The sequence below is a fragment of the Erpetoichthys calabaricus genome, chromosome 14 (assembly GCF_900747795.2).
Source record: "Erpetoichthys calabaricus chromosome 14, fErpCal1.3, whole genome shotgun sequence".
Lineage (NCBI taxonomy): Eukaryota > Metazoa > Chordata > Cladistia > Polypteriformes > Polypteridae > Erpetoichthys > Erpetoichthys calabaricus.
The window spans coordinates 2,543,272-2,562,845 of NC_041407.2; the positions used below are offsets into that span (position 1 = coordinate 2,543,272).

The window sequence follows — 19,574 nt, forward strand, 5'->3', positions numbered from 1 at the left end:
TCACCCATCTAGAGTGGTCCTTACGGCCGTCGCTTGCTCCTTAACTGAAAAAAAAAAAAAAAAATTGACAAAAGGAGATGGAAGTATAAATGGCAAGTTGATATTTTCTCCCCAATTATATTGGTGGCCGGCGTATTTCTGTATTTAGGTATTCAAGTTAATATTAGGAAGTGAGCTGCACCAGGGGACATCAACCACCAGGGGATGCAGGCAGGCAGTAAACCACCAATGGCAGGAAAATTTTGCATTCCAATGATCCTGAGGATTCCCCTAATTCCCCCCCCCCCCCCCCCCCCTTTCTACCATCTCGGTCCCAGAGGTGCTGATGGCCCCTCGTCACCGCAAAAATTAAAATAGTTAAGAGACAAAAAAACAAACGCATCACCTTCTTTAGTCGTGTGGCTAAAGCGAAGCTACAAGTGACAAGTCGCAAATGGCCTTTTTTGGAAGTGAGTGAAGTGGCCCTCACAATGAAGGACTCCGAGTCAGATGGCACACAGCTTTACTTCCACTCTGTAGCTCCGGCAACCAGAAATTCTGGGATTATCAAACTGAATTGTTACCAGTCAACGAGTCACACTATTCGAACGCGCCTTGATACTTAAACCGAGTCACACGCTGCTCCTTCACTTGCTTCTCAAGTGGAAACGTTGCCTGTAAACGAGTCGCACAATTCTCTTTAACTCAGTCCTCGATTTCTATTTATGACCCGTGAACGAGGTCTACAATTCTAGCTCTTTTGATTCTCGTAATGAATCGTTACCCACAAACAGGAGGCACAAGTCTCGATCACTCAAATCTCGAACATAATCAGTCCCTGTAAATGAGTGGCACGATTCAAGTGCACTTTATTATCGAATGGAATCATTACCCGTGAACGAGTCCCACAATTCTCATTCGCTTGATTCTTGGGAAGGACTGGGTATGTTGATTGGATTGGGCGGCCCACTTATACACACTAGTGCTCAAAAAGTTTGGAATCATCCAGAAATCTTCCTGTATTTAAAAGGAACAGATCATTTAACGGTGGATAATTTCTATAATCGATCTCATTTCTAATAGTTGCTTGTTGTTTCAAACTTCACGTTGTTTATATACAGTATGCATCCAGGGCAGTCTGTGTTTACTGATCATTGACTGTACCTCTTACCGATTCTTTTAAGTTCAAACTGAATAATTTCCCATGGCGCAGTCCCACGATTCTCATTCGCTTAATATCTCGAACTGAAATAAATCGCCCGCAAACAAGTTACACGATTCTTGTTCGCTTTGTCCCGTTGAGTAACTACTCGCACAATTCTCCTTCAGTCGATTCCTAATCATTACCTGTGGAAGGGTCACATGACTCTCATTCGCTTGATTGTCCAACTGAAACCATTACCCGCGAATGAGTCCCATCATTCTCCAGATGAACCGTTACCCATGAACGAGTCACATGATCCTTGAACTAATTCAATGGCCACAAAACGAGTCACATGATTCTACCAACTAAACTGTTAACCCATGAATGAGTAACATGATTCTGGAACCAATTCACTGGCCATAAATGAGTCACATGGTTCTCTAACTGAACTGTTACCCACGAATGAGTCACATGATTCTCAAACAAATTCATTGGCCATACATGAAATCAGATGATTCTATCAACTGAACCATTATGCACAAATGAGTCACATGATTCTTGAGCCAATTCATTGGCCACGAACAAAGTCACATGATTCTACCAACTGAACCATTACCCATGAACGAGTCACACAATTCTTGAACCAATTCTTTGGCCATGAATGAGTCACATGGTTCTCTAACTAAACCATTACCCACAAACGAAGTCACACGATTGTCTAGCTGATCCGTTATCCACGAATGAGTCACATGATTCTGGAACCAATTCATTGGCCACGCATGAAATCAGATGATTCTACCAACTGAACCATTATCCACGAACGAGTCACACGATTCTTGAACCAATTCATTGGCCATGAATGAGTCACATGGTTCTCTAACTAAACCATTACCCACAAATGAAGTCACATGGTTCTCTAACTGAACCATTACCCACGAATGAGAAATGATTCTTGAACAAATTCATTGGCCACGCATGAAATCAGATGATTCTACCAACTGAACCATTATCCACGAACGAGTCGCATGATTCTCGAACAAATTCATTGGCCACGAACGAGTCACATGATTCTACCAAGTGAACCAGTAGCTGTGTCCGAATCGCACAATTCTTGTTTACTTTGTCCTCCCAGAGCAGCAGGTATGTTATGTTCGACGTTATCAGATTGGGTTGCCCACTTATATCAGCATATGACATACACCGGTGGTCAAAGTTTTCAATCACCCAGAAATGTACGTTTTTAATGGCAGTTGATCCTTTTTATTTCAAATCACGGTACCGTTAAAACGGATTGAATAATATAGCCAAGCCATGATTGCTTGAAATGACCGATCAACAACTTTTATAACAAGCCAAGGGGTCTAAACATAAGCCCTCCCACCCCGCATAGCTAAGCGGACACCAAGCAGATGGCTGTCCTTCCTTATGAAGTTTACTGTGGGATTCTGTTTGAAGGTTTGCTGTGACATTCGCAGGACATGTAGAGGAGGTCCACACAGAAACAAAACCCCAAAGACCCCCCGACTGAGGGTGCACGGCATTTTGTCAACATGGATGGGCATATCCGAGAGGGCAGCATAACATTACTGAAGGAGATCTGTTAAGGTGCTGGCAGGGGTACACAGCCCACCGAAGCAGCTGCAGCTGTAGAATGTCAGCCTCTTTGTCCTCCTAGTGCTGAAAATCTCCAAAACGTAAGATGTGTACCCAAAGGGATAATACAACTACAGGGGGGCAATTCAAAGCAACTTGTGGCATCCGCACCCCCTGGGCCTCTTCCACCGTACGCAGCATCCGCAGGTGGCAGGCAGAAAAGAAAGAAGCTGAAGTGTTTTTGGAAATCCTGCTCTGCTCTTCCATGCTCAGGCATTAGAAAAGAAGTGGGAAAGACGGACTCGGTTACCAAGTAACCGCATCCAAAAATAGAACTCGTTTTACAGCTTCAAAGGAAATAAAACAGAAACGGCACTTGCAGTATTTAGAGGGACGCTTGATGAAGCGAGTCGGCCGCGTGGGGACAGTTACTGGTGACAAGGCACTGGGACGCCTCTCGGTGCGACGGCCTCCTGCTTATTTTTCGTTGCTTGCACATGAGAGGGGCTGCCTGATCTGCACGATGGACGCTCCCCCCTTGTTAAATCGTGGGCTACCACTGCAGCGACCTCAGCGACTTCCACATTCCTCCAACACCAGCAGTGACCGTGGCTGCTTTGTGAACAGAGCGGAGGGGGCTGCCACCTTTCTAGTCTGGTGGTCATTTTGTCTACTTGCACCCTGGTGAACCTTCAGGCGACCGAATTCACCAGGCATATCACGGCGGTTCTGGTCGTATGGCGCCATACATTCGCATCGCTTGATTCAGCTGATGGTCCCGTTTCAGTTTGTTCTAAAACTGGCTTTGCACACCGTTGTGTTTTGGTTGAAGGCTCCACCCCACTCATGAATATTGATGAGTTACCTTAGACTGGCAAAAACATAGGAATGTTCATGAATTTTTGGCAGGATGAGGCTATCCTATCCACTAGATGGCAGCAGAGTTCTGTCCGGGTTTTACACCGTAAAGCGGATCATTACACGTCCCCTGGAGTCCGACTTGGGAATAACCGTACTTGCGTAGAATTCCGAGCACAAGCCACACCACTGGTTAACATCAAGGATGTAAAAATACAACAGACAACAGGTAGCAGATGTGAACTGATGAAAATACGCAGCATTGGCCCTCTTAAAAGTCTGTACGTCACTTAGGAGGCTGAATATGTTTGTCACGCAAACGCACATTCTGAGAACGGCCCGGTGATGCGAATTATCACCACTTGGCTGCATTTCCCTTCTTGAACAAGCGTGTCATCATACCCAGTTCCTCCAAAATGGCTGCGCACACGTGGGTCAGAGTTGCCGTAAACATTTGCACGTTTTCCTGTTGAGTTCCGTTTAACAAATTGTGACTTTTGTGTGGATGGTTGCGTGCGCACATTTTGGCCTGCTTTTCTTGAATACTCTCAAGATCTATAAAACTGAGCCCCCCGGTGCCTTTCAGTGGAGGAGTTCAAGTATCTCATCATCTTGTTCACAAGCAACGGAAAACAGAAGCGTGAGATGGACAAGCGGATTAGAATGGCGGCAGCTGTGCCGCTGGAGTCGTACCAGTCCGAGGTGGAGAAGCGGGCATAGAGTCGAAAGACAAAACTCTCGATTTACCGGGTCGATCTTCAATCCCCCACTGTCATCACCTCTTGTCTTGAGCTGTGGGTAATGGCGGAAAGAACAAAATCACGAAGACGAGCGACAGAAATGAGGTTTGTTCACAGGGGGGCTGGGAATTTTAGAATTTATGGATATAATTGGGGGATCCTAATCTAAACACTTGGAATGAGAAAGAGGAACTCTTTATATGGTGCACCTCATGCCGTCCCGATATCTCCCAGCTGCTACGGAGTGTCCATTTGGCCAAATAAATGGAGGCAGCAGGTCTTATAGGGGGTCCCCCCATGACTGGCATTCTTCTGTTTTAAGATGGCGCAGTAAGATATTTATGTTCAGAGCCACAGAGAATAAATTATGTGAACTGTGAGAGACCCAAGAAGAACACAACACTAGTCATGCAATCCGGCACGTTCTCTGACGGGACATTCTGAAGCTTCTGTCGTACAATAGAGCACAATAAGTCCCAAAAATAACTCAAAATGCCCTCCTTGAACCATCACAGCCCAGCCCGTCACAAAAAGGGCAAACGTAGAATCTTTATTAATAAAAGATTTCCCGTCACAAAGACAGCTCTGCCAACAGTGAAGCTCCGAGGAGCACCAAAGGCAACCCCTTTGGCGGATGAGTCCAAATACACAAAACAAGAAGCCGAAGTCAAAAACAGAGCAAAAGGGTCAAAAATGCAGCAAACACACCAAAGCCAAGAATAATTGCAACCGAAAAACTCACCAGCGTCCGTGCATTCAATGAACCGCAGGGGACTGGGGTTAATGTGCCTTAATAAGCCTCAATAGTGCCAAGCTACATCATTTGTATGAAAACGTGCTATATAAATAAATGGTATTGTTGTTGTTGAGGGCGGTCCCTATAGACTGTGATAGGCAGGTGGCCCCGCCTCTTGGGGGCACCACCCACTAAACACATGGCAGGCAGTTACAAAATGATCAAAAATATTAACAAAAAATACAAAATGGACAACACAGACAAGAAGAGGAATTTGGTGCCCTGGCTGAAACCTTACTGTGTGCTGCCCACTTATTCATATTTATTACCGTTTACAGAGTCGTGATTGGCAGATGCCGTATCCTTAGCCATAATTCTGTCACACACAATAAGCCATTAGCTCCTGTAGCCATGCTGTCACCATTGCACTTGTGACTCCTTGGCTTGAGCTGGGCACTGCCAGTCTCCTCTGAGTTGTTTGCATCATCATTTGCCAGCTGGCACCTCGCCGAGGCTGCTTTTTGTCTTTCTTTGGCCGCTCGTGGGCCTTGCCACTCTGGGCTGGTACCACTGTCTCCTCTTGTTCATGGGGACCGCACTTGTAGCAACAAATAAATTCTCTGCGTCGGCCTCTTCACTCTGCGTCTGCATTGCCTGGCACCGTCTCTCTTTCAGTATTTTTGGACATTTCAGTGCATTATATGGGCACTAGTAGGCCGAAGCCTCGCCATTTTGCAGGGTTAGGCTTATTTTTGGGCTGGAGAGCTCAGTTTTTATCCTGCTCAAGTTTTGGAGGTGTCACTCATCAGGGCCATGGAGTCATAACAGCAGCCCGTATTGTTCAAGATTTTGGAAGATGGCGCAGAGGCCAGCAGGTTAAAGATCTCAGGGTTTGTTGCTGAGCTCTACCCACACAGCAGATGCACCGCATGGACGCCTCTTGTCGTCTTGCAGCCTGACTAACCCTCACTCATCTGGGGTTCTGCCAGTCAAGGTCTCACATGGCGTCGCTCATCCTCCTGGATCTGCGCCATGGCACTATATGAACAGGCGTCTATTGTGTGGACGTCAACACGGCGATTATTTACTTTTCATTTTTATGTGACACGCTTATGCAAGGGAGGGCAGCTGGATGAATGTCAAAGCGAGTGACCCGTGTTGACAAGAGGGCCCACTTCGCCGTCGGCTCTTTGTTTCCCCACATTCTTTACACTTCAAGCGTTAAAGCAAAAGCCAGACAAACATGGAGGATGTGCCAGAGAGTCGTTCAAGTTGAGCCAAGCGAGCCCATTTCACTTTGACAGGACCCTTTAGGAGTCTAAAAATCAAATGAATGTGCAGCCGCAACACCGCATAGTCATTTGTTGTTAGTTTGTCCAATTAGCAAATGAGACCCTTAAAGGGTTAGACGGTGGTGGATGGGTGGGGGGGACCCATTGTGTACAGCAGGGGTCCTTAAACTTTCTAATCTGAGCCCCCACAGTGCCAAACTTGCATCCAAGAAGAGGATGACCATTATAAAGGACAGCAGGGCCATAAACAGACAAATAAAGAGGGCCGTAAAAAAACATTAAAAAGCATTTCTCTCACATGAATATTACAAAATGACGCAGACAGCAAGCATATTGTTAATAAAATACAAATGACCACTGCAAACAGTGGACTTGGCGAGTGTTCAGACCCCTTCACTTCCAGCGCACTTTGTTGTATTGCAGATTCCAGTCCAAGTAGATAATTATGCCCTTTTTGTCCACCCGTCTGCACTCAGCAGCCCATCATGACAAAGTGAGGACCCTCCATTCAGAGAGGTTTGCCAATTTTCTAAAAATCGAAGCCTGGAGTCTCTCATCCCTTGAAGTATTCAGACCCTTGGCAGAAGCTCCGTCGGCAGCACTTCCACTTTCTTAGGTCAGTCTCCACAAGCTTTGCACTCCTGGATTTGGGCAGTTGAGCTCATTGTTTATGGCGGATCTCCTCAAGCTCCATTAGGTTGGAATGGGAAGGGTCTGGGAACAAGCCATCTTGAGGTCTCTCCACACGTGTTCTTTGGGGTTTAAGTGTGGGCCACTCAAGGACACCTAAAGAGAGAGAGAGAGTTGTCCCAAAGCCCCCTCCACCCCGGCCACATCTGATGTTGAGAATCACTGCCATAAAAGAAAACCTGCGCCACCTTTCTCTCCTCGTGAACCCCTTCAAAAAACCGGAATAAATTGGCGAACCCCCTGTGTAGTCCTTACGATACAGTAAATTAATTGTTATTAAAATTTATTTTCCATATTGAATAATAAATGATTCATAATGAAAAACCTAAACATAATTGTAAAACATTTACAGACAAACATTAATAAAACTAAGGTTTATCCTTGTATGTTGGATGTTTTGTTTCAATGCGTCTACGAGGAAGTGATGGTTTTAAACTGCTGTTGGCCAGGACTTCATAACAAATTACACAAAGTGGTTCAGGTTCTGACTCATCCCCGGTAAAATAAAAACCCATTCGTAAATAGTCGCCGTCATATTTTTGTTTCTTCTCTTTTGTCTTACTATGTGCACCTATTTTTTTCTTGCTTTCAGTCTGGAGAGACGGTAGCTCACTATAACTTTCCGTATCGTCACCCTGTGTTGGTACCAAATCAGGGACTGAAGTAGAAGAAGCAGCACCAATTGATTGCTCGTCCAGCTTTTTGTCAGACTTGATAAAACTACCCGTTTTTAACCATCGATCCATAATAAAATTACGGGGTAATAATTATTCACTTTCACGTTCGACGTGCGCACGTTTAAGTCTTTATCATAATTTATTTACGCACACTATGCACTACCAGTTTCTCTTATTAAAATCTCTTGTGGTTCTTAAGCGCGTCGTACAATTCAATTCGACTCTACTCTGCCTTTTCTGATCGCGTCATTTTTATAAATCGGCAGACGTTATTCTCGTTCTTTCGAGCGCATTCGGGGTTCTCGGTTCGCTGAATTGGAAGTTTCTGGATCATACGAGAATGTACACGTATCGCCAGCGGCGTAGTGTCTCAGCGCATTACAGATCGTTACCTGTTGCGACTCGAAAATTTTACGGAATTTTCTGTCGCAATGCGTAAGTCACCGAGGTAATATTCATGAATTTGACATTTGATTTGTTGACCCATTTTTATTATTAATAGTACTGTGAATATATTTGCCTACATTTAATATTTCATTATATTTTTTACATTTGGGATTTAAAATTCCGCCATTACAATATTTTTTTCGCAACCACCCGGTTGGGAATCACTGTTTTAGGGCATCTCTGCATTTGGCTGTCCTCGCCCTTTCCTCAGGTCTCACCCATCTCCCTGTCCCACGGCATGGTGTCACATGTCACCAGCAGGCTTCACTCTATGGTGGGTATTTACCAGACATGGCGCTTGGAGGTCTACCTGAAGAGTTCATTTTGGTCTCAGCAGAACCAGAAAACCTTTCTCCTCCTGCTCTCGGAGTCCTTGGAATGTCTTTAACTCCAGAATGGCTTCCATCCAGGCAACTCTACCATTCCCATCTGCTGAGATGGCCTCCCTTCTGATAGGTTTTCCCTTTTTTTGCAGAGGACTTCTGAAGGTCTATTTGAGTAACCATTGGGTTTTAGGTCACCTCCCTGGTTACTCAGTTTGCCTAATTCTAGGAAGGGTCCCGATGGTTCCAAACTTTGTCCATTTCTCAATTCTGGAGAGCCCCTGGCAACATTGAGAGCTTTACAAATGGTTTGATCCCCCTGACCTGATCTCTGCCTCCCTTCAATTTGGTCACGTAGGTCGACAGAGAGTTCCTTGAACATCATGGTTTGTGTTTTTGTGGAACCTTCTATAAACAGTGATGCCTGATCAATTCAGCGGGTCACAAGTTCTGGAAACATCTTTTAAGGGACAGCTGGTAGCCCAACCAGGCTGGGACGCCCAAGACATTGGGGACACGGGTAGTATCTTAAGGGCACTGCCCGGCCTCCGTGTACCTCTGTTGTGAATTCAGAAATACAAAAAAATGGCAAAAGGGAATTGCAGGCAACAAAATTAACAACAGTACTGCAATAGGCCTCACCTTAGGCAGCCTGACCCCAAACTTAAAATGCAGACTTTCTGGCCTGCACAGGTACAAAACGCGACCCAAAATTAAAAAGTTTATCTTTTGTCTTCTTTGTATATTTGAGAGAAAAACTGTAAAAACCCTTTGTCCAAACATTAAAACAAACCGCTTCTTTGAAAAAGTCAAGATCTTTTAAGATGGCAACTCCCCTGGGTTGCAGCAGTGCCCCAGATTTCCACAGGGCATCGTGGGACTTGGAGTTCTTTACCTCAGCCCTGTTGGGTACCACCAGGGAGTACAACAAGGACCGAAGAGGCCTCTGTTAAGGGGTTTCCACCTCACCTGATGGGCCATGTGTGCGGAAGATCGGAAACACTTCCTGGACAGATAGAATAAAAGGTGCTGCCTACCTCACAAAGATGAGCCAGAGCCAGGGAGGAAGAGGAGCGGAGGAGGCAGTGACCCGGAAAAGGAGGAAGAATAGTGCTTAGTGTGTATACTTGTGGCTATAAGGGTGGGAAACGCTTATCAGGAAGAGTTTCCCACAAAAAGATGACTCTTTGCCCTTTCAACTTGTGTCCATACCTGTTGTGTTGGGTGTCTGGGGAGCTGGCGCGCCCCCTGGTGTCCACAGTCTCAAACAAGAGGCACCTGAGTGCCACAGCAAAGATTCTGAGGACTTGGAAGAAGGAGAGATTTCAGTTTTTGACCTTTTAATAAACTCTCAGACCTTTCTGAAAAGCAGTCTTCACTTTGTCATTATGGATGATTGAGTGCAGATTGATGGCACCTCATGTCAGATCGTCTCCACAGCACAATAAAGCGGGCAAACAGTGATTAAGGGGTCTGCTGCCTTTCTTAACCTCCAAATGCATAAACTGAAAAGAGTTAACAAGTGTCTAAGGGGGCCCTGCCATTATGAGAGATGACCCTACAAGGTCCGGCGGTCTGCGTTCTACTCCGCCGTATCGCCTACTCACCCTTTGTGAAGTTGTTCACGTAGTACCGGCGACCCTGGGCGGACATGTAGCACTGCCAGCCTTCGGGGAGAGGGCCGCAGCCGGGTTCGTCGTCAGCTACGGGGTTCATGAAGACTGGTTTCTGTGGGAAGAGTGAAGAAGAAGCCGAGAGTTAAAACAGCCCTGCGCTTTTTCTTAGACATCCTGGAGATATAAAGAGCAAAGTTTAAAATAAGGCCACCAAAAAGAAATCTAAGATCTGCAAATGTGCTCATCCCCATCCCTGCTACCCTGCAGGCATAAACAGCACAGAATAAGAGAGCCCAAGCAGTTGTTCACAACAGCGGCAGAACGAAACGTAAAATCAGAATCCCGGAAACCCACCTAACCCAATTCAAGGGCATGAGGGACAGAGACCCATCTTGGCAGGAATAGGCAGGAAGAAGGAACCTGCCCTGGTTGGGCTGTCAGTCCATCACAAAGCCCACTCGTCCACATGGACACTCTTATCCATTTCCAGTTCGCTACCAGACCCCCAAGTAAACTACATCAGGAAGACAGAAGACGGGAGTAGAGCAACCAGCGGACCCTTTGAGGACGTCACTGAAACCCTCAGTGCCCAAGCCATCAGACTCAAGGTGGAGCACAACTTTGGGTAAAGAGGTCTCTACCAGGGGGCCAAGCATAGACCACGTTCAGCTCCTGGTGCAGGTAACCACGGAAACTAAGGATGGGCCACACAGGTGACAGGGCTTCAATGTGTCGCTCTTTCGTACCAGCCCCCCAAAGCCCCCTACGGATGGTGAGGGAGTGTCTAATCTTGAAGGTTTGGCTTTTAGTGCCACCAAGGTTCTGTAGTCAGCATCTCACCTGGCAACTGGAACATCCATGTGCGTTAAACCTCATCTCAGGGAAGTGACACACACACACACACACTTGTACAAAAGAGCAGCTCTCGTCACTTTTCACAAACCCCCCCCCGAAGTCCCATGGGAATTCCCGCATCCTTCCGCGGCCCAACATTTCCAAAGCAGATGACTGCTCGACCGTCTCCTAAAGCCCTGCTTAATTCTGCTCAGTTGGCAGCTCGAAATGCAAATCCTCGCCCAGAGAGATAAAAAGACGCCACAAGCTTTCACTTCTGCTTCACCAGCTGGTGAAGATTCTTGCAGGCCTCAGCGGAATTCCTGGAGCTCCGCCGGCCGCGTCTGCGGGACCTCGGATCAAAGCGCGACCCGCCACCTGAACCAGAACGGCATGCCGGCTGGCCGCAATCCTCCTTGGCTTATCGACGGTCAGCAGCCTCGCGTGTTGTGCTCCGTGCTACCCAAGATGCCGTGCAGGTGAGACTCCCTTTGAAAGGCGCTATAGAGCTGCTTTGACGATTGCCTCTTTTTAAATTTTCAAAAACGTCAGAGGCATCATGGGGCGAATCGAGACATTGGTGACATTAGCGGGACTGTAAGACGTGGATGTTGTACAATTAAATCATCGAGGTCCTGATAAAATGCGTTTGATTGGCCTGCTAAAGAAACTTGGGACCCCAACTGTCAAACCACCTCATTCAAACTGGGACAGTGAAAGAAGACTGGCACACGATGCCACTCAGCACTTACAAAGCCAACCATCACATTTTTTATTTGTGTGTGTTGCTTAAGACCCTGGCCTTAAGTGGCAGACCATCGTCACCATCCGGAGTAAGAAAGCCAAATCTTGTTGTACTGCCAGACGACAAGAGAAAAAAATGGCAAACGTAATAATCGCCCACACACCACCATACCCGGGACCCTCTTCTACCACACTTGGTCATGCAATCCAAGTCCTTATGTGTGCCACCCTGTCTTAGTGACCTAATATTCCTGCTTTGTGCCCAATGCTGCTGGGATGCACTCCGGACCCCTGCTACCCCCAAGCTCTGTTAATTGATTTGCTCCTCATGAGAACCCAAACACCAATAACAGCTTCAATTTAAATGAAGTGCAACGATCAGCCACTAGGGGGCCCTCGCATGCCTATTAGACATTTGAAAAAGGATTTGATTGACAGCTGAGTGTTTAAGGCACAAGTCCATAGTGTGGGGGCTCAGAGACGGAGGGTCTGCGCTGGTATTTGGAAGGCTGCTGGTTCAAATCCTGTTACTGCCAGAAGGGATCCTACTCCGTTGGGCTCATAACCTGAAAACTGCTCCAGGGGGCTTCGCACAATGGTTCACCCTGAGCTCAGACCCTCAAAGGTCATGTGAAAAGTAAAGTCTATCAAATCAAAAATTAAATAGAGATGGGGGGGGGGGGGGGGGGGGGTGTGGTCCAGCAGCTGTCCTATTGGGCACCTAAACATCTGCACTGGGGGCTTAAGCTACTCTGAGGCCTAAATGCAATACCTGGCTTAGCCTGCACTGTTGGCAGTGATGGCCGAGAAGAAGTCTTTAATCTCCTGGAGAGAGGAGACTGCAGTGGGCTGGCGCCCTGCCCAGGGTTTGTTTCCTGCCTTGCGCCTTGTGTTGGCTGCAATTGGCTCCAGCAGACCCCCCGTGACCCTGTAGTTAGGATATAGCGGGTTGGATAATGGATGGATGGAGAGAGGAGACCACAAAGCTGCTGGTACAATGGGCTTCATTGGAGAGCCAACAACATCACAACGTCCACGTTGTGTAATCCAAATGTCAGGATATCCAGTCGTACGCTCCTGGGGTCCCAAACACACAGACCACGGTTTAGCCAAAAAATACACCCCTAACCCAACAAACCCCCATATAAATATCCACAAAACTCTCAGTATGACTTAAAAGGAATAAATGACGCCCCTGTTCGGGTGAGGCACATATGCATACCCCACAATATTCTCTGTGTCCCAACACCCCTGGACCCCCAACAAAAAAAAAAAATGTCCCCCAAGACAATCATTTGAGGGAGTTTCACCTTTCACAATTGAAACGTGACCAGCAAAACAAATTTCAGTGGCCACGTTACAAAACAATTCTCGGCTTCTCCGCGTTTCCACTGAACTCGTTCTTCTCGGCGTCTTTTGGCCATTCACGTTTTTTTTTTTTTTTAAGTCGGGCTTGCGGTTTTCCAGGAGCTCATCAAAATCAAAACAAGACAAAAAGGGAGTAGGACATGAAACAGAACGGCATATGGAGCCTAGCAGTTTGTGCACAGCCTTCCGGGGTCCGCCACCTTAAAGAGCCTGGATGACCACCAAAGGCAGCGGCGCAGAGCGGACTCTTGCCGGGAACTCTCTTGGCGTCACTGTAAACAGGCCCCGTACCTGCAGAAGGGTCCCGCCAGCAGCCGCAAAACAGGAAGAAGATTCCAGATGCTGACCCCCCCCCCCACGCACTTCAGGCTTCCCCCACCAGGACCACACAACAAGCAGTTCAAGTTCAGGGCATGGTAATGGAGGTGGCAGCATGAGGGGAAGGGGGGGGGAGGGTTGTTTGGTTTTCCAGTGCCCTTTTTCTTTCCAACCACACAGACCCCATTTTTGGCTCGATGTTCTCTGTGCCCATGGAGAGTGTGGAGCCCCCCCCCAACCTCCCCCGTCAGCCAACAGAAGAGAAGCATCTGGTGGTCACATGGCGGACGTCTCCAGCGCAGCAGACACGATGCGTAACAGCAGGCCTTCGTCATAAAGCGCTCACATGCACACCCACCTACCCACCCGTCTGAGGGTGGCACCCGCGCCTCCAAGTGTTTTAAACAAACGGGTTTTGCACTCTTTGGAGGAACACAGGCAGCCATTGGCTTTGACGCTTCGTTGCTCTCAAATGTGTTGACTTCAAGTTGCCTCAAGTTTTTGTGCCATTTAATGTGAAGACTTCGGGACGGGGTGCATCAAATACGCGCCACGTAACAAGAGCTTAACAAGCGCCTTGCTTGGTCTCGAGAATTCTCGTTAATAAACTCACATCATAAGGACGGACGTGTTCAGTATTCGTGGCCGGGGCTTTGCATGGCTCCCCGCTGTTGTGAATTCAGCAAAACCAAAAATCAATGGAAGGAGCAAAAACAAAACGCCGAGGGGCCCGGGCCCCAAACTCAAAACGGCAGACTTTCTGGCCCACACTGGTCATAAAATGAGACCCAAGCATTAAAAGTTTCAAAAGAATAAAATGTTAAAAAAAAAAAAAAAAGAAACAGTTGTCCAAAGAAAGAAAGAAAAACAAGTTTGTTAAATAAGTCAAGACCTTATCAGCCATACTGGGCCAGGCATGGGGCCTGCACTAAAATCCTCCATTAAAAAGGCCAAGCCGAACAGAACACATGACTGAAGGCCACTTATGGACCCACAATGCACTGCTTCTTAAGTTGTACTGTATGGCAGCGTTTCTCAACCTTTAAGTATTTGCGACCCGAGTTTTCATAACGGTTTTAATCGCGCCCCCCCTAACGTTTTTTTGAAAGGAGCCCACGAATACCAATTTGTTCTTTTTTAATTAATGATATATCATAGATGCATATTTTATGATACCTACTTTTATTGACATTTATCTAACTCTATTTTTTCTAGTATCAGAGTGTAGTTTAAGTTAATTTGTTTTGGTTTCAATAGATGAATTTTTCATATTTTCTATTCTTGTTTTCTTTTTTTCACATCTTCACGCCCCCCCCTTTGTTACTTCGCGCCCCCCTAGGGGGGTCTGCCCCACAGTTTGAGAACCACTGCTGTATGGGTTTTTCCTTTTGTCGCACTCCTCTTATTAAATATCTCTTAATCATTTGGATTCTCTTTGTTATTAGAAAACCTTTGACGTTTGGTTATTCGTGTGTGAAGAAGACTCAAGGGCGCCCTCTGTAGACGTTTGTTGCATTTCATTTCTGTCTACTCCTGGGTGCAAAACTGAGAAGGCAAAATTTCAGGTTGTGTTAATGGGACTAAATTGAACCCATTGCTGGTGGGGCAAGCTCAGCAACCCCCATCCTGCATGAAGCCCATTCAAATAAAGGATGAACGAAAAAAAATCCGTTTTGCTCTCTTGGATTTTTACCTGCAGTTAAATAAAAAATAAAAACTTTAGAATGGGGGTTCACCAAATAACGGCAGTGTAACAAAACTTTAGCGAATGTTTTGTGTGGTCCCAATAATTCTGGTCAATAAAAAAATCTAATTCTAAAAGTAGCATTGTGTTGGTATTTGGGGCCAGGGGTTTGCGTGGTTCCCCTTCTGTTGTGAATTCAGCAATACCAAAATGGCAAAACAAAAGGCGTTGCAGGCCACAAAATGAACACCAGTACTGTGATAGGCCTCACCTCAGGCAGCCTGAGCCCAAATTCAAAAAGGCAGACTTTCTGGCCTACACGGATACAAAATGTGACCCAAGCGTAAAAAGTGTCAAATATACAAAGAAAACAAAAGCTGTAAAAACCCTTTGTCTAAACGTTAAACCCTTTGAATATATCAAGATCTTCTTAAAGAAGAAGGTCTCACACACTCTGCTACCTTTTCTTTTATTTTACTAAACTTTCTGGTTTAGTTATTTTGGCCTCCTTGGCATTATTTGTGTTTGGGGGAAGACTAAAGAGCGCCCTCTATAGATCATACACTATATAAAAATGGACACCCTGGTCAGCGTTTACTCCTGCCTTGAACCCAGTGCTGTCGGGACAGGCTCAGCACCCCAGCTACCCTCAGCCTGGATAACAAAAGTCCATTTTGCATTTTCATCGTTAAATAAAATGGGGTTAGTCCAGTAACTGCTATGTGACAAGACCATAGCAAGCACTTTGTGTGGGTTTAATAAACGCTTGGCAGACTCTGTAATGATAAAGCAGCATTGTGTTGCTGTTTAGGGCCAGGGGTTTGCGTGGTTCCCCTCCATTGTGAATTCAGCAATACTGGGTGTGGCAAGCCACAAAAATTAACAAAACCCATAGGAGTATGGCAGTTGGCCTCACCCTAGGCAACCTGAGCCCAAACTCAGCAGGCAGACTTTTCGGCCTGCATGGCTACTCTCTGTCTGGATAATGGATGAATGAAGAATTCATTTGGCTCCTCACATGAACTTTAACGATGAGTGACATTACAGTCCATGCCCGTCCTTCCAGAGTGGCACAGCTGGCTGTTACATTTGTGTTGTGTTCTTTTTGAAATCCTGATTCTCCTGATCTTCCAAGTGACAATCCAGACATGGCTGACAGCGAGTGTGGCCCAAGCCACCACATGGGGGGCATTTGACAACCCTGGATTGTGTTGCAAGCTCACCAGTTCACTTTGGTTCTCTGGGTTTTTTTGCAGGATGGCCCACCATCATCCACCCATCCATTAATTTAGTGAAGCCACTTTGGCCTATACACTTCATTTTTCAATTAACACAACAAGTCTGAGTGAATTTCCCTTTGCGGATCAGTAAAGCGGGGTCTATGGAGTGGGGGGGCTGAACCAGTAACCTTATACGTCACAGTTCCACACCTTAGCCAGTAGGGGGCAGCACTGCCTAGCAAAAACTGCTATGTCTGCTGCAACCTTCTAAATGATCGACTAGTTTAAGGAGTGGTGGCAAATCAAGGATTGTCATCCTTTGGGTGGGCTTTTGGATATGAAGAGGGCGCAGCTAAACGCCAAAATAAGTTAAAAAGTTATTGATTTTTAATTGGGTGAGCAGATGCTCCATCCACCAGTAGCCACACCCTCTCATGACAGAGTGTTAATGCATGTGATGGAGCCATTGAGTGAGATCGGTCTGAACATTTTCTTATGTGGTTCAGGGTCACTGGGTGCCATCATACCAAGAACTAAAATAATAGACTAGTGCCAAGATTAGAGGTTTAGAGCTTGGGCAACCCTGAACTTGGTAAACAGGATAAAAAAATGGAGTTGTCTGCACCGTTACATAATACTTTCCTCAACGTGTGCCATTAGGAATGTTCTGGTAATCACTGGCAGTTGCTGCCAAGAAATGTTGCCCCCTAGTGGCTGAGGTGTTGAACTGTAATGCATGATGTTGCTGGTTTATTCCTCACTATTGACTCGCTGTGCGAGATACTTCACTTGCCAGTGCCCATATCATTGAAATAAAAATTAAATGAAACCAAATGTCCTGCTTCAAATGTGAAGGATTAATCCCCAGTAGAAACTACTGTCAATAAAACAAAGAAGTCCTTTTTATGGTATTCCATGATGGAAAGGCACTATAAAGAGTCAGAAAAGTCAATCCCCTCTACAGCCTTTAGTGAGTCACTTGACTTGCTGGGACTCGCAGTGTGGAAATTACTGCGGATAGAAAAGGTTCTTACCACAATGGAAAGGCGCTATACAGTAATCCCTCGCTACTTTGCGGTTCACTTTTCGCGGATTTTATATGTAAGCATATCTAAATATATAACGCGGATTTTTCACTACTTCGCGGGTTTCTGCGGACAATGGGTCTTTTTACTTCTGGTATTTGCTTCCTCAGTTGGTTTGCCCAGTTGATTTCATACAAGAGATGCTATTGGAGGATGACTGAGAAGCTACCCAATCAGAGCACGCAGTTAAGTTCCTGTGTGCTGCTGATTGGCTCAGCGACGGAGTGCTGCATTAACCAGGAAGTCTCATCTCACTCATTCAGCATTAACGTGCTCTTGCTACTGCATTCAGGGGATTATCACCTTCATCGTCATCATTTTTACTGCGCAGCATATTCATCACCATCATCACGTCATATATAGCTACGTGAACTTCGCTATACAGTAAGTGTAAACTTATCTACCGATTTCATATTGCTTAGCAGTTGTCCCTGTTATTAATAGAGTAAAGGGTGGGTTGTAAACAATACAGGGAGGGTTTAAAAACCTCCAAATACACGTTAAATAATTAAATGAATATGGTGTCCCTACTTCGCGGAAATTCAGTTATCGCGATCGGCCTTGGAACCTATCTCCCGCGATAAGTGAGGGATTACTGTATACAAATCACAAGGGTCAAACTCCCCGGGAGTCACTTCAGCTGCTCACACTCACATTTTCAGATGGCGGAATGACCCCAGGTTAGGGAAAAGAGAAGAGAAGAATGAACATGTAATGAGGGGTCAGCCATGCTGGTGTGCATTAGTAATCTTAGTCTCCGTCTAAAGCCATTGCCATCACCCAGGATTGCACAGAGACGTGGCAGACTTTTGCATTATATAGCGCCTTTTGTGTGGGAAGTTTGGCAATTCTGTTCTGCAGCTGTGACAACAAAAAGAGGGAGGGTGGGCTCAGTTCAGATATTACAATCAATCCCCCCCTCTGCCCTCACACACTCTAATAAGCACTGAAACTGCAACAGCAGAAGCCTCCTTAGGGTTTTGCTGGCATGAGTGGGCATCTTCTTCCAAGGACATCCGAGATGCAGCACCCCAATTAAAAGATCTCTTGTGGAGTACAACCCATGTCCTGGTCAGATGCCCCCAGCAGGCCATTTAAGTGGCTTGTGTGACACTAGGTAGGAAAGCTGAGCTTCTCTAAGGAGTCCAGGTATCTAAGGCCATCGAAGCAACTTCAGCTATCAGCCATGTGGGTCCAGAACAAACACACCAGCTCTCGACGATCAGCAGTCTTAGGTCTGGATGGCTGGTTATGTTGTCCCCCCTTCTGTCCATTCCATGTGTGACAGTGAAGGAACCGCTGACACCCGACCCTCCCTCTATCTCACGCTTCCCACTTCTCTGTTCACCCCATCCCATGTGCCTCAGCAAGGACCCCCTCTTAGATGGCAATGGTCTGAATCTGACCCCACCCCATCTCCAGTCACTCAGTGAGGGACTATCTCCTAAATGTTAAGGGTCTGACATCTGATCCCACCCACATCCCATTTCCCCTCAGAGAAGACCTTAAAAATAACATTTAGGAGAGGGTGCCTTACTGAGGGAGGTGGGCTCTGATCCTGACCATACATTTTATTTTTAAGGTCTTCCCCGAGGGGGAATGGGATGTGGGTGGGGTCGGATGTCAGACCCTCACAGGGCAGGAAGGGCATGGATGGAAAGAGGGCCAGCTCAGATGTCACACGCTTACAAAAGTAGGTAGGGTCAGTTGTGAGTGGGATCAGATGGCAGACCCTTACCATTTAGGAGAAGGTCCCTTACTGAGGGAAGTGGGGGGTCTGATCCTGACCATATATACTATATTTTAAGATCATCACTGAGGGAAATGTGATGGGGATGAGGACAGTTGTGGGTGGAGTTGGATGTTAGACCCTTACAGTGCAAGACGAGTGGGGTGGGATGGGAAGAGGTCAGATGTCACACAAAAGTAGGTAAGGTCAGTAGTGGGTGGGATTAGATGTCAGACCCTTAACATTTAGGAGAGGGTCCCTTACTGAGGGAGGTGGGCAGTGATCCTGACCATATATTAAGGGTCTAACATCCATCTCCACCCACAACGGACTTCAACCCCATCACATTTCCCTCAGTGATGATCTTAAAATATATATATGGTCAGGATCAGACCCACCCACTTCCCTCAGTAAGGGACCTTCTCCTAAATGGTAAGGGTCTGCCATCTGATCCCACCCACAACTGACCCTACCTACTTTTGTAAGAGTGTGACATC

The 19,574-nt window shown here is 46.3% G+C and overlaps 1 protein-coding gene across 3 annotated transcripts in view; it reads right to left on the minus strand.

The window, feature by feature from the left end:
- The window catches only part of LOC114665163 (growth arrest-specific protein 7-like), a 147,567-nt gene that overhangs the window by 77,571 nt on the left and 50,422 nt on the right, over positions 1 to 19,574 (minus strand). For all 3 annotated transcript variants that reach the window (XM_051918817.1, XM_028819580.2, XM_028819582.2), the window contains exon 2: positions 10,087 to 10,207. In XM_051918817.1, the coding sequence (XP_051774777.1) occupies positions 10,087 to 10,207 (121 nt within the window). The remainder of the gene's footprint in view (positions 1 to 10,086; positions 10,208 to 19,574) is intronic.